Here is a 23,975-nt window from a genome sequence, read left to right as displayed (position 1 = left end):
ATGATGAAGGCAGGAGTGTGCTCCAGCCTTCTGCTGTTCTCTGTCTCCCAGGGTTCCTTTTATTATTATTATTATTATTATTATTATTATTATTATTATTATTATTTTGGTGGAAAATCCCCAGAATTTTCTTGAAAGATTTGCAGCTGGGTCCTGCAGTCTCGGCTTTGCAGGAGGTGTGAATTCATGCATGAGGTTCAAGTTGGTCCAGGAGAATGCTCCCGGGTTGTGCTGCTTAAACCTCAATGCACGGAGCTGAGACCTGATGGGATGCAGCTGGGTTGGGGACGATGGAAGTGGTGTGCAGGGGAAGCCCCTGTGTGTGGGTGGGGGAGGTTTTGATGGGGCAGCTTGGGGCTGAGTGTGGCCTGTGGGGTGGAAAGATGCCGGCACACCCCCCAGGGATGGGATGGGAGAGGGGTGCAGTGAGAGATGAAAACGGGGATGGAAAACAGGAATAACGTGAGAGATGGGGATGGAAGAAGGGAATAATGGGGTAGATGGGGATGCGATGGGGACAGGAGGTGGGGAAGGGGGTGGGAGAAGGGAAGGCTGGGAGGGGGCTGCCGCTGGCTCTGCCCCGGGGCGGGCAGCGTTGCGGGGCCGCCCCGGCCGCGTCCCCTCCCCGCGCCGCCTCCGCGCTGCTCCGCAGTGCTGCCGGGGAGCCGCTCTGAGCCGAGCCGGGACGGGCCAGGTAAGGAGCTGAGAGCCGGGGTCTGCATTGCCCTGCTCGGGGTTGAGGGTCTGAGGCAGCTGCGGGGTAGGAGGACCCAGCTGTCCCCGAGCATCATGTTCCAGGACGGGCAGAAGTGCTGCCGACGGGGTTAAAAGAGGCAGTCTGCGAGCGAGGAACGCTTCTTCATTTTACCGCTCCGAGTGGGCATGGGGTGAGCTCTGCTCCGGGCTCGGTCCGTGCCACATCGCACCCGGGATGTGACACAGCGTGGGGGGTCGGGGCGATCCCCTCCGGGGGAAACGGATGGGAAAGGATGAACGAAGGGGATCGGAAGGCAGGGAGCTGCCTGCTGGGATGCAAAGCTGATAACAGATGAACCATTTGCTTTAATTACTGGTATCAAAAGCCCGGGCTGCAGCTTAGCCTGAAAATAAATATTGTTAATGTCGTGATACCGGGGTTTATTTGATGATGCATTGTTCATCTGGCGGGGATTTAGCGAGCTGCTCTTTGAGTGTAGGGGAGATCGGCGCTCAGCCTTTCCTTGGGAAGCGGCGGGGCTGCGGGGAGGGATTCTATCAAAGCTCCCTCCAGCCCCATTGGGAACGAGCATCCACGCATCCCTGCTTTGCAAAGCCTCCTTCAGCCCTTCCTCCTCCTCCTCCTTTGCACCGTGAAGGAAAGCAGAGCGCTGGGTGATCTGTGGGGTGCATCCAGCGTTTGATGCCCGAGTATTGGGGTACTGTGGGATCCGAGAGGAAGGGACGCCGCTCGTGGCGGTGGTGGCACCGTCCTGCTGCCGCAGACCGGAGGCAGTGTCACCGCAGTGGCTGCCAATTAGTGGTGGCAGCTGATGAACCGCTCGGGGCACAAACAGCTGGTTAATTGCTCATTCCAGTTAAGCTGGGTGGGGTGCGGCAGGGGCCGGTACCCTTGGTGAGCTGTGGGGGTTGCTGTGCTGGAAGCTGTTTTCATTGGTACCCACGTGTTGGAGCTGCACCACTCCCCTCCTGCTCGCTGGGTGCGTTTGGGCTCTGCTGGATGGGATGAGGGCACAGTGATATTAATGAGGTGTGGGGCCTGCAACCTGCATGCATGGCATTGCAGCCCTGAGCACCCCATGATGGGATGTGTATCCACCCCAGTCTTTCCTCCTGTTAGGAATTGCAGTGCAGACCCTGTGCTCAGCCCCTGCAGGGCAGTTTTGGGTCTGTTCTTGACTTCCCAGCAGCAAGCTGGATGTGCCACCTCTGAGCACTCTTTGCATTGCTGCATTTGCAGGCAGTTCTTGGAGCTTTTGCTGAACTTCTTTGGTTGCCTCCACCAGTGCATGGATCCCTGTGCCAGGATCTGTTCTGATCAAAATGTTGGGCACTGCCTGGGTAGGAGCTTGGGATAATTGCACAGAACCAAAAAGATGTTTTCCCCTTGATGTGCTTCTTTGCCATTCATCAGGGGGAGTAATCCTGGTGACAGCTCCACGATGGCTTTGGGTTCACAGGGGAGTAATGTGAACAGATGTCATTCTGCTGCCTAACCCCATCTCTGGAGGTGCCTGGATGGGCCCTGGGCAGCCTAATCTGGTGGGAGGCAGCCAGCCTGTGGCACAGGGTTGGAAAAGGGCGATCTTTAAGGTCTCCTTCAATATAAGCCATTCCATTCTCTGATTCTCTGATTAACCCGAATTGACTGCATGCTGCTGGGATGGATCTCTGCCTGGAGAACAGCAGGAAGCTGGGAACTGGGGCTGGAGGGATGCCATGGGGCTGGGAGGGTGGGCTCGGTGTGTGCCACGTGCTTGGTGGCCAGGACACACGGTGCTTTGCATTCACTGTGTACCCATCATCTGAGCATTGCTGCACCTGCAGACTGCAGGCACCGCTGCCATTCATTCACCTGCTGGCCACGTTTAGCCTTAATTAACCAAATGGTGCCAAGCTGCAGGATGAGCTTCCCTTTTCCCTGCCATGCCTGGCAGGGGCCAGAGGATGGCATGGCCCCAGGGTCAGGGCTTGCTGCTTCTGGCTCTTTCTCCAAAGCTGAATTTCCAGGACTCCTGGACCGTTGCTTGTGCTGCAATGCGACCAGAGGACTTTGCACTGGATCCCACCTCTCTGCCTTGTGTTGTCTCACATCAGAGCTGCATTTCTAGCATTTGCAAGTGTTCATGGTGCAGGTATCTGAGGGAGCAGCTCTGCATGCTCAGTGCCGTTGGGAGCAGATGGGTGCAAGCTGTGCCACTCCAGGAGCTGGTGCAGGAACCCCTGACTGAGCAGTATCTGCCCATGCACGGTGCAGGATGCATGCACACAGGGAGCTCTGCTCCTTCTGGACCTGTTTTCATCCTCCCATCCCCCCATCCACCCATTCACCCATCTCTCTTTCCATCCATCATCACATCCATCCCATCTATCCACCCTTTCTGCCTGTTACTGGTGCCCAGTGCTGCCAAGTCAGGTTACCACTTCCACACAATGCTGCCTGCTGAGATCTGCATCTCATTTTTCTTTCTATTGAAGGAAAGTCCCTAACATAGGCAGTTTCCTAAAGTGTGAGCCATGAAGCAGCTTGCTTGGATTTACCCAAACCTTCTGCAATGATTTGTGCCTGGGATGAGCCAGAATACGAGTGCTCATTGCCCTGTAGGTGAAGTTTGGAGTTTGCCCCATCCCTGGAAGTGCTCAAGGCCATGGATGGAGTTCTGGGCAGCCTGAGCTGATGGGTGGCAACAAGCCCATAACACAGTTTGAAAATGGATGGGCTTTAAGGTCCTGTCCAACCTAAATCAGTATTTGGAGCGGCGTGGTGAACTCAGTGCTTGCACCATATTTATGCTCTGGGTCCCCCATGGTGCACTCTGGTCTGCTGGGGTACAGAGACTGTAGGATCCCATGGAAGCAGCTACTAGCAGGGAGCAATTCAGCAGTGAAGGTGTTTTGGTGATGCACGCGTGTGTGCTGAAAAACTGAGGTGCTCCAGGTTCTGCAGCAAAGCACCCGCATCTGCTCTTCTCATTGCTCAGCCGATGGTCAGCGGGTCACCGTTCCCTAAATTCCCACCCATGGTCCCATGGGCACGGCACTGCGGAGCCCATTGGGCCACCAACCACTCGTTTTCCCAGCTGAGTGTGAATCACAAGAGCCCTGAAGGACAGTGCCTGGCTCCACTCGAGCTCAGCCCTGCTTGGCGCTGCCGCCCCGGGAGCGCGCAGCCTTGGCACCGCGTTGGCTTTTCACTCGGGGTCTGGCTGCTGGCGGGGAACCTGGAGCTGCACCTTTCACCGGGTGAGCGGTCAGCCCTGAAATCCTCCTCTTTCAAACCAGATTAATCGCGTTAGGGCTTTGTCAATGCAAAAATTACCTCATCATTGGCACTGGCAGGTGGTGTAGAGCGGCAGACTTATTCAATATTTAAGAAAGCTGCATTGCAGAGCTGAGAAGGCTGGAGAAATAGGTTGCCTGTGTCAGTGTCTTTGCTGGTGGAAACATCTCTGCAGGCACCGTGAAGTGAGAAATGTTGAGCTCACCGTAAGAGCCTGATTATTGCACTGAGAGTCTTTAAAATACTGAATTTTTTGTTTTCTATGGCAGATATCTGTTGGGCTTTGGGTCACCCATACCGTGGAGACCCTCTCTGCAGATGGCAGATTAATGGTGGTGACTCCAGGTCCCTCGTGCCACCCCTATGGCTGAAGTGATGTGGGGAGGGGTGGGCTCATGCTATGGGTCTCCCTGTGGGGCTGCCCATGCTGGGTGCTCTGCTGCCTTACGGGTGCCATGTAGAGCAATGCTGGGAAGTGGTTCCATCCCTTTTCATTTAGGCACAGCCAAACGCATGGGCTGCAGCATACAGAAATAGCGGAGCATCACACAGCTCTTCCTCAAGGCCAGGAATTAAAACCCTGCTGCTGTTCCTGGCAGTGCTGGGGTGCACCAGGAGCGTGGGACCGAATGGTGCTGGGGATGCTCCAAGGTTGGGTTTTGGCTCGGTTTAAAGGATCTGGCAGGGTCATGCCAATGGTTTCTGCTCTGTCTGTGGTGTCTGCGTGCGCTGCGAACAGGGGTCACGTTGTTTTGGATGGCCCTGGGTCTGGGTACCTTAGGGTGGAAAATTTCCATTTCATTAATGTCATCCAGATCACGGCTTGAACTGCCACAGCCTCTTGCTTCTTGCAGAGATCTGGGGCAGGGAAAGCCACGGCCAGCTGATTTTGTTCTTTGCCGTGTGCTAAAAATGCACAACCAAGCATTAGGGCCAAGCAATAGTAGTTGCTGGAAGTAATGCGAAGTAGAGCTTCCAAATCTATTATTTATAGGTAAAGGGAAGGGCTCCTGCACTCCTCCATCTCTGGGCTCCTCTGCATCCACACTGTGGTCTCTCTGCTGTTAGAAAGCTCCAGTGGGGGAAGTTTTCCTCCCAGCATCTCTGTGCCTTTTGCTGGGAAAACCCAGGGATGTTCCTCAGTCCCTGGTAAGGCTCTGCTGGGAACATCCCAGCCAACCTTGGGCACATCCCAGAGCATGACAGGACAAGCAACATAGGGGAGAAATCAGAGTCCTAGAATGGCTTGGGTTGGAATGGGCCTTAAAGATCGTTGGGTTCCAACTCCCTGCTGTGGGCAGCGATGCCAACCACAATCAGAGTGAGGGGCTGAGTTCCCAGTGTTGGCCATAAATCGTGCTGTGAGCTTTGCTGCTGCAGTGCAGGTGTCGGCAGAGGCTGTGGGATGGAAATGAGCAATTTGCTTATTGAACCGACCTTGTCAATCAGCCTCCTGTTTTGGCAAAAAGCAAAGGCACCGCACGAAGCCAGCAGAGCTCTCGTTACCCCATGGAATTCTCATAGATGTCATCGTGAAGTTTTTGGGAAAACAGAGGTGATCCTCCACCCCCTGCCAACACTATAGGGACAGATGCAAAACCCCTGCAACTTTGCAGAGCAGAGGATGGGGATATTTTTTCCCCTTTCTGGGCACAGTGCACACTTTCTCATCACTCAGAATTTGGGATTTCAGCTCCCAGCCTTCCAATGGCCCCAATGTGAGACTGGCTTCCTACCTTACCAAGGTCCTATGCCTGTGCTTGGGTTGTCCTCTGGACCAGCCTTCATCCCTGGTGCTGCCATCCTCCTCCTCCTCCCCAGCACAATGGGTTTGGCCCTGTGACAAGGCTCAGCCCCACCTGCATGGAGCAGCCCAGGGGAAACATCACCAAACTGCTTTCTCCGCTCAGCTGAGGATGTGGAAATGGCACCAGAAATAGCACCTCTTTATTTATTGATTCAGCCTGACCCAGTGTGCTCATGCTGGGAGGTAAAACCAGGACCAGCCATTGTGATCCAGGGTTGGTGGCTGCTGAAATCAGTAAGGAGGTCTGAAATCAGTTAAAATCATTTTTGGGGGGTCAATATCTCCATTCTTCTGGGACCCATTTGCAAATAGGCATCAACGTTCCTCCATCTGCTGAAACTCATGGGGATGGGATTTGCTGATGTTTTCTGCACCAAGGGAAAACTGCAGCCCTGTCACCACGGGCCAGGCTCTGCAGAGGGGTTTGGGATTTATTGTTATTTTTTTTCCCCAGCAGTGCTGCAGGTAGGAAGGAGCAATTCAAATGCAAGTGTTGCGAGCAATGCAGGCAATGCTGCGCTGCCCCTCAACCTGCAATGGAGAGGTGGGGGGGACCCATGGATATGTCTGGACAGACAAACAGATATATGGATGGACCCATGGATGTATGGATGGACCCATGGGCACCTCATTTGGCACCCACCTATGGGGCTGGCATCAGGCTGGGCTTTGCCATCCAGAGCCTCCTCCAGCACTGCGCGATGTTGCATTTTGCAGAGACTTCAAGATGCCAAAATACCTAAGAGGGAGTTTTGTTCCCCAGGAGAGGAGATGTGCTGCGTTTTGGGGGAAAGTTTCCCAGTTTGTATACATATATTTTTCTGTTTGGAAGGGAAACCTCCTCTTCCCTCCCAGCTCTGAAGCGTTGCAATTAATGCGAGGTCGGGCATCTCGTTAATTACATCCGCGCCGAGGGGAGGGCTGTGGGCTTTGTGCGTGGTGGCGGCAGTGATCGGCAGTTCCATCCCCATCCCTGCAGCTCTCAGGCAGTGGGATCGGGGCCAGGCGGGGTTATCCCCCCCTCCCCCCCCGTACCACCCCCTCGCCACCGGCAGCTGTCTGCACCGGCTGCCAGCAGGAGGGTGACAAAAAGCTCCGCTGTATCCCGGTGGGGAAAATGATGGATGCGTCTCGTTGTGCCAAAACCCAGCGAAGCGATTTGACTGCCCGACGCGATGAGTCAGCGCTCGCCGGATGCTAAATAGCGCTGCTCCATGCCCCGCGTCCCCAACCCGTCCGTATCCCCGCAGGTCCCCTCGGCGATGACCGACGCGGTGGTGGGTGGCAGTGCTGACCGCTGGATGTGCCCCGGTGACAGAACCATGTCCCTCAGAGCCAGGTAAGGGGGGCGGGGGGGTCCTCCATGAGGACAGCGGGCAGGGCGATGTCACCTTGCTGGGTGCTGAGGGGCATCACACAGCAGTTCTCTGTCCTGGTGGGATCAATGGGCATGGGCTGGTTTGAGGATTTGGAGACTGGTTTGGAGACAGGGAGAATGGTTTTGGGACACAGGGTCTGGTTTTGGGATGCGAGACCTGGTTTTGGGATGTGGAATCTGGTTTTGTGATGTTTCAGGACATGGGGATTGGTTTTGAGACATAAAGAATGGTTTTGGGACATGGGGTCTTGTGGATGGGGATATGCAGTGGCCAAGCATAGGCTGAGCCACCCCCATCCTGTTCCTCTCCTCATCCTTGTCCCCTCTCTTTCCCTGTGCCTCCAGCAGCGAGAAGGAGCAGTGAGTATCCCACTTGATTTTTTTTGGTTTTTTTTTTTTTGCCCCATTGCACTTTAGTTGTGTTATAACACTCTGAAAAAGACAGGGAGGACCTCACCCTGGTTATAGGAAAAGCAATAATCTCTAGGAAGCGCCGCCTTAATGAATTTATGGTCTTTTTACCTTGACAAGCTCTGTAACTCCAGTGGGAACAGGGTGCCTGTGGAGATGCTCAGAGCATCTCAGGAAGCACAAAAAGACCATTTTAACCCCAAAAGTGTCTCTCTCCAGCACTGCACATCCCTGCCATGATTCCTCCAAATCCTCACCATCTCCTCGCTTGCATTCCGAGTCCCCCTTGGTGTCCCCACTCTGCTGCCAGCTGTAGGATGCAGTGTGGGAATTGGGGTTATGCTGCCTGGTACCCGGGTTGGGGCTGCTTTTCATGGGAACTTTTTGGGGAGGATGGTAACAGGGAAGCTCGCAGGTTTGGTTGTGGGGTTCTCCTGCTGCAGGTACCCCATCGCCATGAACAGAGCAGCTGTGGGAAGAGGTAGGATGGGGAGTGCAACCGAATGCAGCCCTGGCTGAACATGAGGATAATGGCAGAGGTTTTGGGAAAGAAACGTCTCTCAATTTGAAACAAATCTCTTGTTTTGTGTTCTGATGTTTTCCTGAAGTTCCTCATAGCAAAGGGAGACAGTGATGCTTGGGAGTCTGTTGCTGTAGGAGGTGTCCATAAAGCAAGGACCCAGGATCTGTGAATGTGCTCAGAGCCAGGTCCCCAAGTCTGTTTTCCATGGAGCTGGTCTGGAAACACCACCAAAAGGGACAGAACCAGGAGTGCCACCTTCAGATTTCACACCTTTTGGGATCACTAATGGATGGCAGCCAGATGGGTTTTAATTTACAGCAGCAGTCTCAGCCATGGGTTAATTATAATTAGTGTCTCTGTAGATTGCATGGAATCCAGTGAGAGGCTGTGCTGGGGATGGAGGGATTCAAGGACAGGTGTGGCCATGCCACGTGCACAGCCAGCAGGATGGGGCCATGGGGAGCTGAGCACATGGTGTTGGGAATTGGGGTGAAAAAATGCATAGAACACACCCTGCAAAAATGGGAAATGGGAACATCAGCTTCCAGCCAGGAGGAGAGTATGGAGAATAGAGAGGGCTTGCATGATTTTTCCCCTTTTTGGGGAACGTGGTGCCTGGCTGCCCCCTGCTCTCTCCCTGCAGATGGGCAGCTCGGGGTGGGCAGCCCGAGAGGCAGCGCAAGGGAGAGGAGCTGACGGATGAGGAGAAGGAGATCATCAACCGCGTGATCGCCCGTGCTGAGAAGATGGAGGAGATGGAGCAGGAGCGCATCGGGTGAGCGGGTGCGGCGGTGGGATGTGATGTGGGGGCAATGGGTGCCTTCAGTGTTCCACCCAGAGTGATGCTGGGGAATTTCCGGGCTGAGAATGGATGGTCTTGTAGGTTTTTGTTCACCAAAAGACCTTGGCACGTGCTCACGTGCTGGTGAATGGCACCTAAACGTGTGTATTCACAGTGCTCTGCTGTTGCAAACTGCCCTATCCGCACGCTGCAGCCTGTTGCCTCTTGACAACGCCAGGTTTGTTTTGTTTCCCAAAATACTCAGTTTGGAGCAGCTCTGAGCAGCTCCAGGACCCAAAGTTTGCTTGCATCCAGCACCAAAACGTGCCAAGCTTTCCTCTACTGCTTGTAGAAACCAGCCCCAAGTGCCTATGAATGGAAAGAGAGCTCGCTGCTGATTCATTCTGCAAAAGAGCTTACGAGCAGCATTTCCCCAGCTTTGCACATTTCCAGCCTGCTAAGAATTACTCTCAGCAGTGATGCTTTTTTGGATTACGTTCCCAGGAATGTTAGCAGTGAGGCAGATATCTTTTTTTTTTTCCCCTTATTGTGCATTGCAGCAGATGTTTGCAGACTGTGATGTGTGGGCTGGAGGGGGGGGAATATCCTAAGCCCATCCGAAGGAAATTGGTGAAAGATGGTACCCTGCACCCCTGGCCAGTTCCCCCTTCCAAGCAGGCACAGGAGGAGCCCTGCCAGCTCCTTCGTGCCGTTGGCTCCAGCATGAATTGGAGGATGTGCAGCAATGGAAATAGGGGATAGTGTCTATAGAGCATCACCCTGGAAGTTATCCAGGAGAGCTCTGTGTGTTGTGGAAGATGATGTGTGCAGGGATGCAGCTGTTGAGCTCTGCATCCTTTGGGAGATGTTCCCAGAAAACCATGGGATCATGATGGGTTTTACGTTCCCCAAGTGGAAAAGGGGTCTCCCATTAAAAATAACAATAAAATAAGCAGGATTGGTAGATATAAAGAACAATTTAAGGGGTGCAGGGGGGTTGTCTTGCTCCCAGAGCCCTCGGACCAAACCCCCTTCACCCAGCAGCAGGTCGATGCGTTCACTGGAAGATGTCTGTGGGGTCACTCATGTCAAACACAGCTGGGATTAATCCACAGCCGAAGCTTATTTTTAGCAGCAGGGCAGCCAGAGGGAGACGTGGGCTGGGCGCTGATTGGGGCTGTAGGACGGGGACACTTTGGTGTTGTTTTCTTATGGCTGGGTCATTGTCTCATGGCAGGGAGAGATCTGGAAGGAGAGCAGGAGCTGAATCACCTTCAGCAGCGATGCAGTGGGCTGACGGAGGGCTTTCTGCAGCTCAGGGCTTGTTATAAGGGATATCTTCCCCCCAAATCCTCCTACGTGTGGCTCTGCCTCCATCCTGTCCCTGCTGTCCCTGCAGCTCCCCTATCCCTGCCCCACGCAGGGTTACCCACTGCACTAAATGCTCCCCTGTGCCACTGCCATCCCATTAAACATCCTGTGCCATTCTTTCCTGTGTGGCGGCAGGGAATATTGCCAGTCCTGGACCATTGCTAGCTGCAGGTGCTCTCCCAAAGCATATTTATGGGGCCAGGCAGATGTTTTATTACCAGGGAAGTGTTTTACTGCTCTTATCTCAGGTGCATGTGAAGCATCCCAGATAGGCAGCATTGCCTGGCTCTATCTTGCTGCCATCAGCCACGAGCACACACTTTTGGTGATGGATGGGATGCACTCCCTCCCTGCCTGCTGCCTTCAGGAACCCCAAATGTGGGACTTAGTGCCACCACTTTCTTTTCTTCCTCTGCTTATTTTATTTTGCTTATTTATTCCCTATTTTAACCATTTATTATTAGTGTTATCTCCTGCCCTTTGACTCAGAAGGATGGGTGCTTCGAAGGGCACACAGTAGTAAGGCAAACGCTGTGGTCCTAGGGACACGCAGGGGAATGGGATGGGGATGTGATGGTTGTTTGACGTGTACCATAAAAATTAGTGCTTCCAAGGCATGGAGAGGAAGGAAAAGTCCATGGGAAGGCAGAGATGGGTGGACACAGCCAGGGCAGGAGCACCACAAGATGCAGTGGAAAAAAACAAACCAAATTTGCTTTGAAATGCTGTAAATCCTGCTGCTGTTGGCAGCAGGACTGCAGCTCATGCCTAGCATGAGAACACCTCTCTGTGCCCTGTGATCTCCTCCATCAGGTCCCAGCTTGCCTCCTTCTGCCAGCTTCGCCCCTTGACTTCGATTTTAATCTTTTATACTCTCCTCTCATGGCAGCATTTGAATCAGGAAAAAAAAAAAATGCCCAATTTCTCTGGCTTGAATGGATGTTTTAATTAGGCAAATGGGCTTCGTTTTAAATGAGCGCCACAGGTGTGTTTGGTGCCAGCTGAAGCACTTCCACTGGTTAAAAAACCTCTTAAGGAGCTCCTTCTGCTAAATGAGAGACAGGGAAAGATTTTGCAGCTAAATAATGAATCTCTTGAAATGTTAAGGCTTTTTTTTTTTTTTTTTCCCTCTTTTTCTTTTCTTTTTTTTCTTTTTCCTGCTTTGATTGTGCCATTTGTTCTAGTTTCTATAATAAGTTTGTTTGGGCTTGCAGATTTCCAACGGGAAGCTGTCTCTCTTTGGAGCTGAGCTGTTGCAGCACAGGGGAAAAAAATGCAGATAAATGTGCTTTGCTGCTGAGAAAATGAAGGGTTTTGCTTCAGAAATATTTTCCCTGGCCAAGTGGGGACAAAGTGCTCGTGTTGCACATGGTCAGATATGGGGTAGAAAATCACTATGGTATTGACATGCAGCAAAAAGCCATCCTGCCATGGGCTCCTTTGTGACCCTCTGCCATGGGCTTAATTAAAGTAAGAAGTAGCTTGGGAACAATCAGTTTCTAGGTTTTAATGAGCATGATGCTTGTTTATGGGATAATCCAGCTCTGCTGAAGTCAAGGGGTGTAAAATGACCCTGTGCTAATGGCTCTGGCACCCAACTGGTTGCGTAGGAGGGAATCACGTAGGATGATCTGCAGAGCATTAAACGGATGCTCAGAGGCAGGGACAGACATCTTGGAAATAAAGCTGTAACAAAGAACTGCCTGCTGCCGCCGTGTGCAGGGAGATGATCCCACTGCATGGAACCCATGAATAGGAAATCCACCATCAGGAGCCCATCAGTGGGAACCCACGAGTGGGAAACACATGAGAGGGAAACCAGCAGTGTGAAATAACAGGTGGGAAACCAACCAGTTGGAAACCCACCAGTAGGGTTAAACACATCGCCCACCCAAAGAACCCATTGCAGCCACACTGAAAGGGCTGACAACCTCTGCTTCACCATGGAGCAATGAGTCCACGCTTTGGGTTTGGTTCAGTGGCTGATGAAGAGCTCCCAGAGGCTCTTGGTGATCCCAACCAGCTGCTGAGGAGGCATTTGATGAGCTGTAGTAAAACGCCTTGGAGCATGCAACCTGTTTTTCCCCACTTGCTGCTTTTCCTCTCCAAGGACCCGCGTAAAGTGACACGAGTGCAAAGTGGGATGTGACATGTGGGATGTTGACCAGGGTTGGGACGCTGATTGTGAGCAACTGCAAGGTGCTGGCAGACCTATCATCAATCTGCGGATGCCATCAGATGTGGGAAAACGTCTCTTAAATGCCTTATTTTTCAAATGCACGTTGTGTTAGCATCTTTGTCAGATTGGGGTCATGCTGTGATGGGAGTGGAGAAAGACCCTGCGGGTAAGGATTGTGCCGTTTGCTCCGGTGAACTCTGTTTTCCTCCCCTCTTCCTTTTTTCTCCCTGAGTGCCATCAATGATGCATTATTTTCCCCTTCCAGCACTATCTGTAGGTCTTGGATTCAGGGTTGGCACCTGCTCTCCTGTGGATGAGTTTTACAAATCCCCTGTGTGCCGCTGGGGGCAGCTGAACTATTGAGTTTTGAGTTTGCGCTGCTCAACTGTTGGGTTTTGTTGGTTTGTTTGTTGTACGTTTGCAGTTAACAGATGTGTTTTTGCAGACTGTTCTCTGGTGGGTTTTTGGCGTTTTACTCAAAGGGCTGCAAATTATGGTAAACTATATGCAATATTTTCAGTAGAAAATGAGAAAATCAATTAATTCATTCAACCTTCTCACTAGAACCATTCCAATATTCTTCTCAATAGCAGGATGGATTTTTTTGTTTTTATTTTTTTCCCCATTTGGGCAAAAGCTGCTTGGCTGACGTCAAGCTGCTTTGCAAGGAGATGCTGACATTTGGCATTTTTCTGCACGTGTAGCAGTCGACATCAGCAGGAAAGTCAATAGGAGTGCAAATTATAGTAATTCCATGGGGGATTATAATATTGCAGCGTGCCCCTCGGGCTGCGTTCCCCCCTGTTGCATTCCCCACGGCTACAGCCTGCTGCTGAAAAGCAGAAGCTGCCCCAAGGCCTCCTGAGGCAGGGCTGCAATGTCCATGGTGACAATTTGTCTCCTCCAGGCGTCTGATGACCCGGCTGGAGGACATGCGCCGCAGCGTGCTGGGGGATGGCGTGAACCGCTGCATCCTCTGCGGGGAGCAGCTGGGGCCTCGTGGCTCTGCCTGTGTTGTCTGCGAGGACTGCAAGAAGGTGAGGATCTTGTTATCTCTTCTCTTGTTTTTCCATCTCTCATTAGTCCATCTCCAGTTGTCCCGTCTCCCATTGCCCATCCCTCGTTACCCCATCCCTCGTTGTCCATCTCCCATCATCCCATCTTCCATTGGCCCAGGCCTAACATCCCCGTCTGACGTCCTTCTGCCCCACGACATTTTTCTCTCTCTCTGCAGAATGTCTGCACCAAGTGTGGCGTTGAGACAACCAACAGCCGTCCCCACCCCATCTGGCTGTGCAAGATCTGCAGTGAGCAGCGGGAGGTGAGCGCGGCCACGTTCCTTAACTGGGAGCAGCACTGCTGTACCTTACCCTTCTCCTTCAGCAAGGTTTTTATAGGATGCTCTGGGATAAAATGCCTTATTCTTCTCTTGCAAATAATCTCAGGGGCTCCTGGTTGTCACAGCAAGAACTGGATGAGAGAAATCAAAGAGTTGAATAAATAGCAAGAGGAGCTGTGAGGATGGGGATAAGGGGCTGTGTGCCCTCAGCTCACCCCCTGTCTTTTTCCCCCCAGGTGTGGAAGCGGTCTGGCGCTTGGTTTTTCAAGGGATTGCCCAAGCAGATGCTGCCTCAGCCAATGCCTGTCAGCAAGAGCAAGGTGCCCCCGGCCCCCAGTGAGCCCAGTCCAGCTGAGCCACCAGCCCCGGACCCAAAGCTGCCATCCCGCACACCTGGTCGGGGTAAGTGGCATTGCACAGGGGTCCCCATCATGCTGAGCCCTAAAAAATGAGTGTCCTGGCAGTCGTGGGGGATGCTATGGGTATTTTTAACGTCCCAGAAATTGCTTTGATATCCTCACTGCCTCTTGAAGGGCTTTTCTGGGGGGAGGGAGTTCTCTGGGTTTGTGGGATCCCTCACTGCTTCTCACTCTGTTTGTGCTCCCAAGGCCAGGCAGACGAACAGGACCACTGTGGTAAGCACCATGTGTGTCCCGTGCCCTCTTCCAATGCCTTCCCCTGTGTAGATGCTGCCCAGTGGGGTTTCCCCTTCCAGCTGGTGCTGAGCTCCCTGGGACCTTCCCACGCACTGCAATTGAATGCTCTGAGCAGAGCTGCTGTCTCCTTATAGATGATGCTGCTCTCCTGCCATGCAGGAAGGATTTGTCCCAGCTGCTCCAGGCCCCCAGCATGCTCGCACCCTGACCCTCATTTTCCTAAAGCTCTCTTGGAAAATGACTCCTTGCCTCGCCGTTTCCTCACCCGCACCCCCTCGCCTCCCTCCGCAATCTGTTGCGTTTCACTTCTCCTTGCGCGCAGCCAAGGATAAACAGCCCATTTGTGTCACAGCAAAGATTTATACCCACGAGCCGGGTGAGTGCTGGGACCTTTTGCATCCCATCTGCGGGCTGCGATTCATCAAGGAGCAGCGGTGCAGGCGCCCCGGTGAGCGCGGCGGTGATTTATCCGCTCGGATGGCCGCCAGGGGGTGCGCAAATGAGACACGGGCAGCTGTCGCTGACATCCTGCTAATAAATAGCAGATGATTGGCAAACAGAAAAGATGATCTCCCTGTCCTGTAAGGTCATTAAGGGGCTGATGGGCACTGATGGATGTCCTTGTTTTCTGCCTCCTGGTGTCTGTATGATGCGCTGTGTGCTTTGGATGTTTCCAAGCGCTACGTGCAGGCTGTGTGTGGCTCTTCCTTCTTTTCTTCTTCCTCCTGTTCCCCCAGGGATGGGTGGGATGAACCTCACCGTCCTGTTTCTCACTCCTACAGGCAGTGAGGTGACGATGGCAGCCCGGGTCCGCAAGCCAGCTGAGGGCAGGATGGGGCCATGTGGCAGTGAAGACACGGAGAGCCGTGACCCCACCATCGAGAGTGGGGTCAGCAGGAGCCCTGGTGAGAGCCATGTGTTGCACACGGGTGTGCTCGTGTACACTGCTGGCACCGATCCATTTCACTGTGCTGAGTGGTGATATGGGATGAGCCCACTTGTCACTCAAGGGCTGAGCTTGCAGAAGTTGATAAGGCTGGAAACGTGTGTGCTGGGTGCTGCTCTGAGGACAGACGCTTTCCTGTTTCTTACAGCCAGCAGGGATGAGGACATGTGCCCACGAGACTTGTAGCTCCTGCCTGGTGTGAGGGTGGAGCGACGCTCAATGTTGTTTAGATTCAAAAGCAGAGAAGGAAAAATTGTGATCTGGAGGCAAAAAGGAGCAGGGATTCTCTGCGAGGCTGGAGGCTGTCAGCTCCACACCAGGGCAATGCTCAGCTCCCAGGCAGGATTGCATTGCTCCATCCCCAGTGCTGATCCTGCTTTCACTTACAGGTGTGAAGAGAGCCAACTCCATGCAAACCAACTCCACGCCACCCCCACGGCCACCCGCTGCCACTGTCAAGCCAGCAGCACCTGCAGGTAGGGTGCTGTGGGCTGGGGTGGAGACCCCAATGTCAGACTGGGAAGTGCATCACCATGGTCATCCCATTAACCATGTATCTACCCTCAGCGGCAAGACCAGGTCCTGGGGCAGCTGGCCGCATGCTGGAAACACAAGGTAAACATTGGGCTCCTGCTGAGGGCCTGGGGACAGCACACACTGGGGGCTAATGGGGTCTCTCCTGCAGCAAGCCCACCACCGGGACCCCCGGAACCAGCCCGTGCAGCCCCCAAGGAGGAGAGGGCCGGGGGCTACACTGCACCCCCAGCTCGGGATGAGAGGCCAGCCCGGCCCCCTGGAGCCCCACAGCCCCCAGCCCCATTGAGACAGCCACCCCCAGAGGAGGAGGAAGAAGACGCCAACAGCTATGACTCTGATGAAGGCAGTGCGTACCCAGGGGCTGGGGGATGTGTGGGTTTGTGCCACAAACACAAAGCCAACTGGAAAGTGAAAAGTGCTCTCCAAAACTTCACCCCGTGATTCTTTGGGTGCTTCCAAGTGTAGGAAGGACCTCAGAGCCTTAAGGGTGTCATTGTGCTTTGGTTTAAGCTCTTGACAGCTGGGTTGGGTGAGGGATGGAGGATGGAGTTGCAGCCGAGCCCACTCCCATTCTCAGTTTTGCACCAGGTTACTCAGCTCTAATGGGTGCCATTATCTGTGCTAATGTGACCTTCCCATTTCAAGAGGCCCAAATTTGGCTGTTTGTCCATCCACCTGTAGGAAAGTCTTGGTGGCTTTACTACCTTAATGCCACAAGATCTCGATGTTTGGCCATTTACTTCCCTAACAAGCATCTCTACTGCCTGAGGATGAGCATCCTTGGAGGGACACGGCTTCACCTCCCCAGCCTGTTCCTACCAAGGAAGCGTTTCTGCATCCTCAGCTCGCGCTGGGTGGTGTTGCCCATAAGAAGCTTTTACATCTAAGAGGCAAATCTTTCTCATTATTGCTGATTGGGGTTGCTTAAGCAGAGGTATTGACTGGGGTTCTTAGGAGGTGCCATTCCCATACAGCCACGCTGGGAGCGCTGGAGTTCAGCCTGCTGTACGACCAGGAGAACAGCGCCCTGCACTGCACGCTCATCCGTGCCAAGGTGAGCCCTTCCCGGCCCCGGCCACACAGCATGCCATCACCGTGTGTGTGCGGTGCCACCGCAGGGCGCTTTCTTTCTCTGCCTTTCTTTCATGGATGTGAATCTGTGTCCAGCGCCCTGGGGCTGGGAGGGATGGAGTTGGATTTTTTTTTTTTTTTCTGCTTCTCAGCATCCCAGATGTTCAGAGCTGCTCTCTTCTGCCCCCTTCCCTCTCTCCCCCCTTTCCCCCTTCCCTTTCCCCTTTCCCTTTTTTCCCTCTCTCCTTTCCCTTCTCTTCTCTTCTTGTTTCATGGATAGATCTCATCATTTCCCTACTCTGCTTAACCCTGTGTCTCCTTTATTATATTTCAGGGCTTGAAACCGATGGACTCGAATGGCCTGGCAGATCCTTATGTAAAGCTGCACCTCTTGCCTGGGGCCAGCAAGGTGTGTCTTATCCTGGGCTGGGTGTGCTGGCCATGGCCTGGGGAGTGAGTGGAGGTTTTCTAAGCCTCCCAGACCCTGGCTTGCAGCAGATCTCCTCCCCTTGAAGTCTTGGTGTGGCTTCTCCCCGACACAAAACCTAATTATTACCAGAGTTTGAAAGTTTGGTTTGCTTTGCTTTGAAGTCATGGCATGTTCTAATTAGAGCTGTGAAGAAGGAACTCTAAGTTCTTTTTCCTTCCCATCGCATCAAAGCAAGCTCTGGAAATCTCCTTCCCCAGCCCAGTTGGATCCGGCTCAGTGGAGAAATCATTTGGGAATGCAGGAGCATGGTTGGCTCGGGGCTGCTGCCATGGCTCTGTGCTCAGGATGCAGGGCTCAGTCCTACAGCTGAGCTCTGCCCAAGGGAACTGTGAGCAAAATGAGGGAGAAACCAAGAGCAAAAGCCTTGAATTGGCATTTGCAGGTTAACTTTGTGCACAGAGATGTGCTGGCTGCCTTGTCTCATGCAGAGTAAGTCCAAGTGTCATCATCAGGAAAGAGCTTAAGTCTTTGATGCCACAGCCCAGTTGCCTCCCATAAGCTACAGGTGCCCAAAGCCCTGGCTCAGGTGCCGTGTTGTCTTTTGGTGCTGTAGTCAAATAAGCTGAGAACAAAGACCCTACGCAACACCCGCAACCCAGTGTGGAATGAGACCCTGGTGTATCACGGCATCACGGATGAGGACATGACAAGGAAAACACTCAGGCAAGTAGAGGAGCTGGGGCATTGCTTGGTGCTTGGCAGGATGATGCTGGGAGAGGGTATGGGCAGAGCACCTGGAAATGAAGAATTTGGGGTCCACATCTGGGCTTCACACTCTTAATCTTACAGTATGCAGGTCAATAAAATGATTAGAAGTTCCTTAAAATGTATGATGTCTAAAGGGAACTTCTTACTCTTGTCTTCTTGCCTCTGCACTCTCAAACATCCTGGCAGAGGAGAAGTTCTGTTTTCTGGCCATTTGGCCAGAGGAAGGCAGATGTTTGCCTCTGCCCACCCTGGTCACCTTGCAGGAGGGTTTTTGTGTGGTTTTATGCTCCAGGTGTTGCTGTAACCTGCCTGTCTGATGCTCACTTTGCCCTTCTCTTTTCTCCAGGATCTCCGTGTGCGATGAAGACAAATTTGGCCACAATGAGTTTATTGGAGAAACTAGAGTTTCCTTGAAAAAACTCAAGGCCAATCAGAAAAAGAACTTCAACATCTGCTTGGAGAGAGTAATACCAGTGAGCTTCTATGAAATTTCTGCTACTGTTACTTTTGAGGTTGTTAACAACCGCTGTGTGAGGGAGTTCAGGGTCAACTCAAAAGTGTAGATACTGGATATCGTTGAGTCTTTTGGGGTGGGTTCCAAGCTACACCCAAAGCCTGGACACCAGGGAACCTTTTTATCCTTTCCCATGTGTGGTCACTCATGGCAGTCCCTTTTCTTCCCTTCCCCATCCCAGATGAAGCGTGCTGGAACAACAGGCTCGTCTCGCGGGATGGCTCTGTATGAGGAGGAGGTAAGGACCCTCAGCACTTTTCACCCCATCTCTTTCATTGTAACCCTTTATTGAACCAACAAGGGGTTGGTGCATGGCTACAAGTCTCCTTCACGTCTGTTTTGTCTCTTCTTTACCATTGCCTGGCTTCTGCTCCCTGCTTGTGTCCTTATCTCCAGCTGCTTCCCCTTGCAGGTGGATCGCGGTGGGGACGTGGAGGAGCGTGGCAAGATCCTGGTGTCCCTCATGTACAGCACCCAGCAGGGAGGCCTGATTGTGGGCATCGTGCGCTGCGTGCACCTGGCAGCCATGGACGCCAATGGGTACTCAGACCCCTTCGTTAAACTGTAAGTGAGCACCCACTGTCCATGACACACAGCCACAGGGTCACCGACTGCCCATGACATGGGGTCACCAGGAGAACACCCTCAGTTCTCCCTAAAATCCATGCAGTAGCACCTGTGTTGTGCATCTTGAGTGGAACTAAGCCGTACTCCTTCTCAGTCTCTTTTTTTTTTTTTCCTGATATTTTCCATTTTCACAAACAGAAAAATGATGGCTTTCCGTTTTTAAACCAAATTCCAGCACAGATCTAACAAGTGCCAACCATGCAATTTAATTTGGGTTCTGCAGCCCAACGTGGAGCATGAGCCCCTGACCAGTTCACATTCTCTGGATGAAACCACCTTGGCTGAGAGTGCTGGTCTGCACTTTGTTAAACACAGAGGGCTATTTTTAGCTTTTTAAAATATAAATCTGGCCACCAATGTATGCACTGACACATTCCTGGCCACATTTTCCATCAGCAGTTTTCTTTGGGAAAAGAAGACTTGGGACCCATTGCATTTTTTATGAGGGACAGTGAGGGGCTGAGGGCATGGCTCCAGGTCAGCTTTCTGGTTTGAAAGTGGCACTGGTTGCTGTGAGCAAGGGAAATCTCTCTGCTGAGCTCAGCTCCCTGCAAAACAGGGCTGTGTGGTTTCCCATATGTAGTCTGGCAATACAAGGAGAAAAAAAAAAAAAGATTATTTAAGATTTTACTTCGTTTTACATTTATTTGAGATAATTTTAGAAGGTGGGAAGGGAGACTGGCTAACCCATTTCATTGCCTTAAATATCTCTGGTTGCTTTCTTTGAGTCCAAAAATCACTCTTTTTTGGTAGCATACAAGCTCACACCCTTGTCTCAGTTGAATTTTGTGCTATTTTCTGTTGCCCCCAGTTGGCTGAAACCCGACATGGGAAAAAAGGCCAAGCATAAGACCCAGATTAAAAAGAAAACATTGAATCCTGAGTTTAATGAGGTAAGGATGTATGTAATTTCCCTACTGTTAAACCAACCTTAGTGGTATTTACAGACCATGGGCAACCTAGAATTGCTATGGGTGAGATGGGTACCCTGACCCACTGTGGTGATACATTTCTCTGCCTTTGGCCACCAATCCAATAGGGAATTCTTGCCAGGCTCCTCCTGCACCTCCTAGGGAAGTGTTGTGGCTGCAGGTTTTGGGGTTTCTGTGATGGGGAACATGCAGGAGACTCAGTTAGGTGCAAGGAGTGAACTATACAGTTGGACGTGATGATCTCAGTCATCTTTTCCAACCTTAATGATTCTGTGATTCTATGATTCTGACTTGGCTTGTGGACTGTGCCACCATTCAGGGAGAAGAGCATCTGCTCTTCAGTACTGCCATTTAAATATCTTCTCCTTGTTTCTGAACTCAGGAATTCAGGATATTTGCAATTCTTTACAGCAGTTTTCCAGGGATGATTTCCTTGCAAACATGGGGTGATGTGGGTGTTCTCCCATTGCAGGAGTTTTTCTATGATATCAAACACAGCGACCTGGCCAAGAAGTCCCTGGACATTTCTGTCTGGGATTACGATATCGGCAAATCTAACGACTACATTGGTGAGTGAAGATCTCCGTGTGGTTGGGTGCCCCACACAGGGCTGGCTCTATGGGTGGATGCAAGTGCTTTGCAGTGGAATATCAGCATCAACTCTGAATGTTCCCTCCTCCCCTTCCTGCAGGCGGCTGTCAGCTCGGCATTACGGCAAAGGGGGAGCGCTTGAAACACTGGTACGAGTGTCTGAAGAACAAAGACAAGAAGATTGAGCGCTGGCACACCCTCCAGAATGAGAACCACGTTGCCAGTGATTAAAGGCAGCCACAGCTCAGTCCTGCACCCCTCCTGTAGGTCTGTCTGTCTTCCAGTGCAGCCATGCCTTGCTATGCGCCCTGGGCAGCACCGCTGCTCTGCCTCCTCCAAGCATCCTTTGTGCCCCAGTCTCACCTCTGTGTGAAAACAAACCCAGATCTTTTATATTCACTTGCTTTTCTTTTGGGTCATCGAATTATCCCGGTGTGCAGTTTTGTCAAGCAATAGTTACAGTGCCCATCCCTTTGCCTCTTTCTCAGTAGTCTCACGCGTGCTGCCGTAGTGTTGGTGTGTGTGACAGCACGTGTCCCATTGCCCCAGCTCACTGCTCCATCCCAGTGCAGGATGTATGGCCCCTGAATCCACTGCTTTTAGAGCACGGATGTGGCAACAGTGGATAGTTCTGCTTGCTGGGTGCTGATACTGAAAAATTTGGCTTGATGTGGGTTGTAACTATCATTCAGTATCCAGAGCATGTGTCACAGATGTCACCCTGTGAGCACGGATTGAGCTTTTGATTTGCTCCATGTGGGCAATATCGCAGTGCGTCTTTCTGAATTTCTGCTGGGAAGATCCACCAGCTGTACAACACTGGTAGACACATGCAGGGATCCATCCTGTGCTTGCAGGGAAGCATAGGCTGGGGCTGGTTAGGGTGAGCTGAGGGCAGAGTGAGGCTTTGCTGCTGTCCTGCTGTCCAGTGCAGTTGGGCTGCCCCAACATTGGCTGCACTGTGCAGGAAGGAAGCCAAGGGAGAAAAAATTTCCCACCAACTAGCTGTTATGTTCATAGATTTTGCTTTAAAATACCACAAACACTGACAGCAGCTGCCACAGATAGAGGTCTTCCAACTTTTTCGTTTTTGGATGCGTATATTTTTTGGTTATAGTTTTTGCAAGTCTGCACAAGATCTGTTGTCTTCAAGATCTGTTGTCTACAAGCTGTGCTTTAACGATTGTCTGGAGGTGTTTTCTTTGCTGTCTCTAGCAGAGAGCCGCAGTGCTCTCAGACTGATGCCCTTCACTTCTGTTCCCATCCTGCTTCCCCTGCTGTCTCCGGACAACCTCAAGCATAGCAACATCACTGAGCAGTGCTGGGCTGTCCTTTCGGTCAACCACAACCCGCGCATGCTGTGCAAAACCTGGCTCCAGCCCCTCTGGCTGTGCTGCTGCCCCATGCAACTCGCTGCTGTGTCCTGCTGTGCTCTAGTCCAGCTGTACTGCAGAGCTTCCTTGTCACTGAGATGAATTATTTTCCTATTCTTGAAATATATATATATATATTTAAAATATTTTTATTTCCGTAACCCCCAAGGAATGGGGGAATGCTGGGGAAACTTCTGAAGTTACCTTTAAAAAAGAACAAATGAAATCAAATCTAAGCAATTCCTTTATTCCAGCCATGCAGCAGCCCACCCTCCTTTGTGCGTGCAGAGCTATTAAATTAAGGTTGCTTTTACCGAGGTAGCTTCCTCCTGTGTCCTGTATCAATGTGCCCTGCTCTCCCTTCAGACAACCGATGCTCAACTCATCTCTTGGCACCCATGAAAATAAATAAAGTGCAACTTGCTGGTCCCACTCTGGGTATTGTGCAAACCACAGTCCTTGTCTCTGTTTGCCACCCTCCTCTGAGTTTTTTCTGATGGTAATTTCTGCCCTGAATGACTTTCTTTTCGTTGTAAATAAAGCATGCACGTATGGATGGGGAATGGTACAGCAACAACAAAAAGAACAAAATGAAACAAAAAGCCTCTTCTACTGCTGTTTGCATTCCAACTTGCATGCAGTGATTTTACAGCAAAATATCAGTTTACAAATATTAACAGAAAGAGAAAATGTTACACAGGAACTAGAAATACTCCAGTCTTCCGCTGCATGCAGCACAACATCCTTTCTTGGTGTGGTATCTAATAAAGTGAGACTATTGGAAAAGAAAAAAAAAATAATGGATGGTTCTTGGCTTCTTTCATTCCTTATGAGAATAGGAACACAGGGGTGGGGGGGATGGGTGGGATGGTCATGTTTGTACCCCATCCCTGCAGAACAAAGAGCTCCCAGTGCTGTGGAGCTTGGCTTTCCCTCCTGTGCAATGGGGTTGGTGTGGATTTTGGTGAAAGATGGGGATTCCCCATGGGAAGCACTCTCAAAGTGTTCATGGGCTCTCGGCATGCCTTGGCTCAGGAGGAAAATGAATCTCGCAGTGCATCCAGGGCAGTCCCTGATTTGCTGTGACACTGCTATGCATCCCATTGTAGAGTAACCCAACCACACAGATCCAACATCCCAGTGCCCTTTGTCGTGCTCGGGTTGCAGCTACCCCCCATGCAGCGCAGCTGCCGTCTGCTCCCACTGCCTGCAGTGCACAGGGACACCCACAGCTCCAGCAGTGCTCACAGCCCCATCCCCTGAGTGTGGCTGTGTGCAGGGATGGGGCAGCACCACCTCTCTGTGCACCCTGTGCAGTGCCTCACTGCCCTCAGCGCAAACAGCTTTTTTTCTTCTATCCAATCTCATTCTCTCCGTTTGAAACCATTTCCTCTTGCCCTCTCACAGCAGATCCGGCTAAAGGGTTTGTCCCCTGGGATGGTGCTCCTTCCCATGGACCATTTGTGTGGCCCTCCTCTGGACGTGCTCCAACAGGTCCATATTTCTCTTGTGCTGGGCACCCGTACCCCCTGCATCCCTGAAAGGACACCCAGGCCGTGCAGTATTGCTGGGTGCAATGCAGAGATGCAGCAGCAGAGGCCACTGCTGCTTCACTAATAACAAGGAAGGCTGGAATGGGGTGCAAGACATTCTCCCCAGCACCACCTGGTTTAATTGACACCAGGTTTAATTGCTGCCCCACATAATTACGGACATGGCAGCTCAGCTGTGGTTAGTTGTGAGT

At 51.9% G+C, this 23,975-nt stretch overlaps 1 protein-coding gene across 4 annotated transcripts; it reads left to right on the top strand.

Annotated features, from left to right (window-relative positions):
* The first annotated feature begins 586 nt into the window (after positions 1 to 586).
* Positions 587 to 23,019, top strand: RPH3A (rabphilin 3A). 4 transcript variants are annotated; one of them, XM_052691118.1, is made up of 21 exons: positions 587 to 694; positions 7,055 to 7,143; positions 7,528 to 7,542; positions 8,760 to 8,891; positions 13,355 to 13,484; positions 13,682 to 13,768; positions 14,023 to 14,188; positions 14,395 to 14,421; positions 15,225 to 15,347; positions 15,778 to 15,864; positions 15,956 to 16,003; positions 16,074 to 16,271; positions 16,900 to 16,979; positions 17,331 to 17,405; positions 18,040 to 18,149; positions 18,541 to 18,667; positions 18,890 to 18,946; positions 19,121 to 19,272; positions 20,147 to 20,228; positions 20,740 to 20,836; positions 20,959 to 23,019. In XM_052691118.1, the coding sequence occupies exons 2-21, from the start codon at positions 7,067 to 7,069 to the stop codon at positions 21,087 to 21,089; spliced, it is 2,001 nt and encodes a 666-aa protein (XP_052547078.1). In that variant the 5' UTR covers positions 587 to 694; positions 7,055 to 7,066; the 3' UTR covers positions 21,090 to 23,019. The 4 variants fall into 4 exon arrangements, with proteins under 4 accessions (XP_052547078.1, XP_052547080.1, XP_052547081.1 ...); XM_052691119.1 differs by lacking the exon at positions 587 to 694 and adding an exon at positions 735 to 887; XM_052691120.1 differs by lacking the exon at positions 7,528 to 7,542.
* The last annotated feature ends 956 nt before the right edge of the window (positions 23,020 to 23,975 follow it).

The sequence above is a fragment of the Tympanuchus pallidicinctus genome, unplaced genomic scaffold (assembly GCF_026119805.1).
Source record: "Tympanuchus pallidicinctus isolate F22 unplaced genomic scaffold, pur_lepc_1.0 scaffold28, whole genome shotgun sequence".
NCBI lineage: Eukaryota > Metazoa > Chordata > Aves > Galliformes > Phasianidae > Tympanuchus > Tympanuchus pallidicinctus.
The sequence above is the reverse complement of the archived record's forward strand: the minus strand, read 5'-3'. Positions and strand labels throughout refer to the sequence as shown.

What these genes read in the sequence shown, in the direction of transcription:
- RPH3A (XM_052691118.1), top strand. Translation starts at nt 7,067, where the DNA reads ATGACCGACGCGGTGGTGGGTGGCAGTGCTGACCGCTGGATGTGCCCC. An exon ending in TCTGCAGTGAGCAGCGGGAG is followed by an intron (nt 13,769 to 14,022) that starts GTGAGCGCGGCC and finishes TTTTCCCCCCAG; the next exon opens with GTGTGGAAGCGGTCTGGCGC. An exon ending in CCGCATGCTGGAAACACAAG is followed by an intron (nt 16,004 to 16,073) that starts GTAAACATTGGG and finishes TCTCTCCTGCAG; the next exon opens with CAAGCCCACCACCGGGACCC.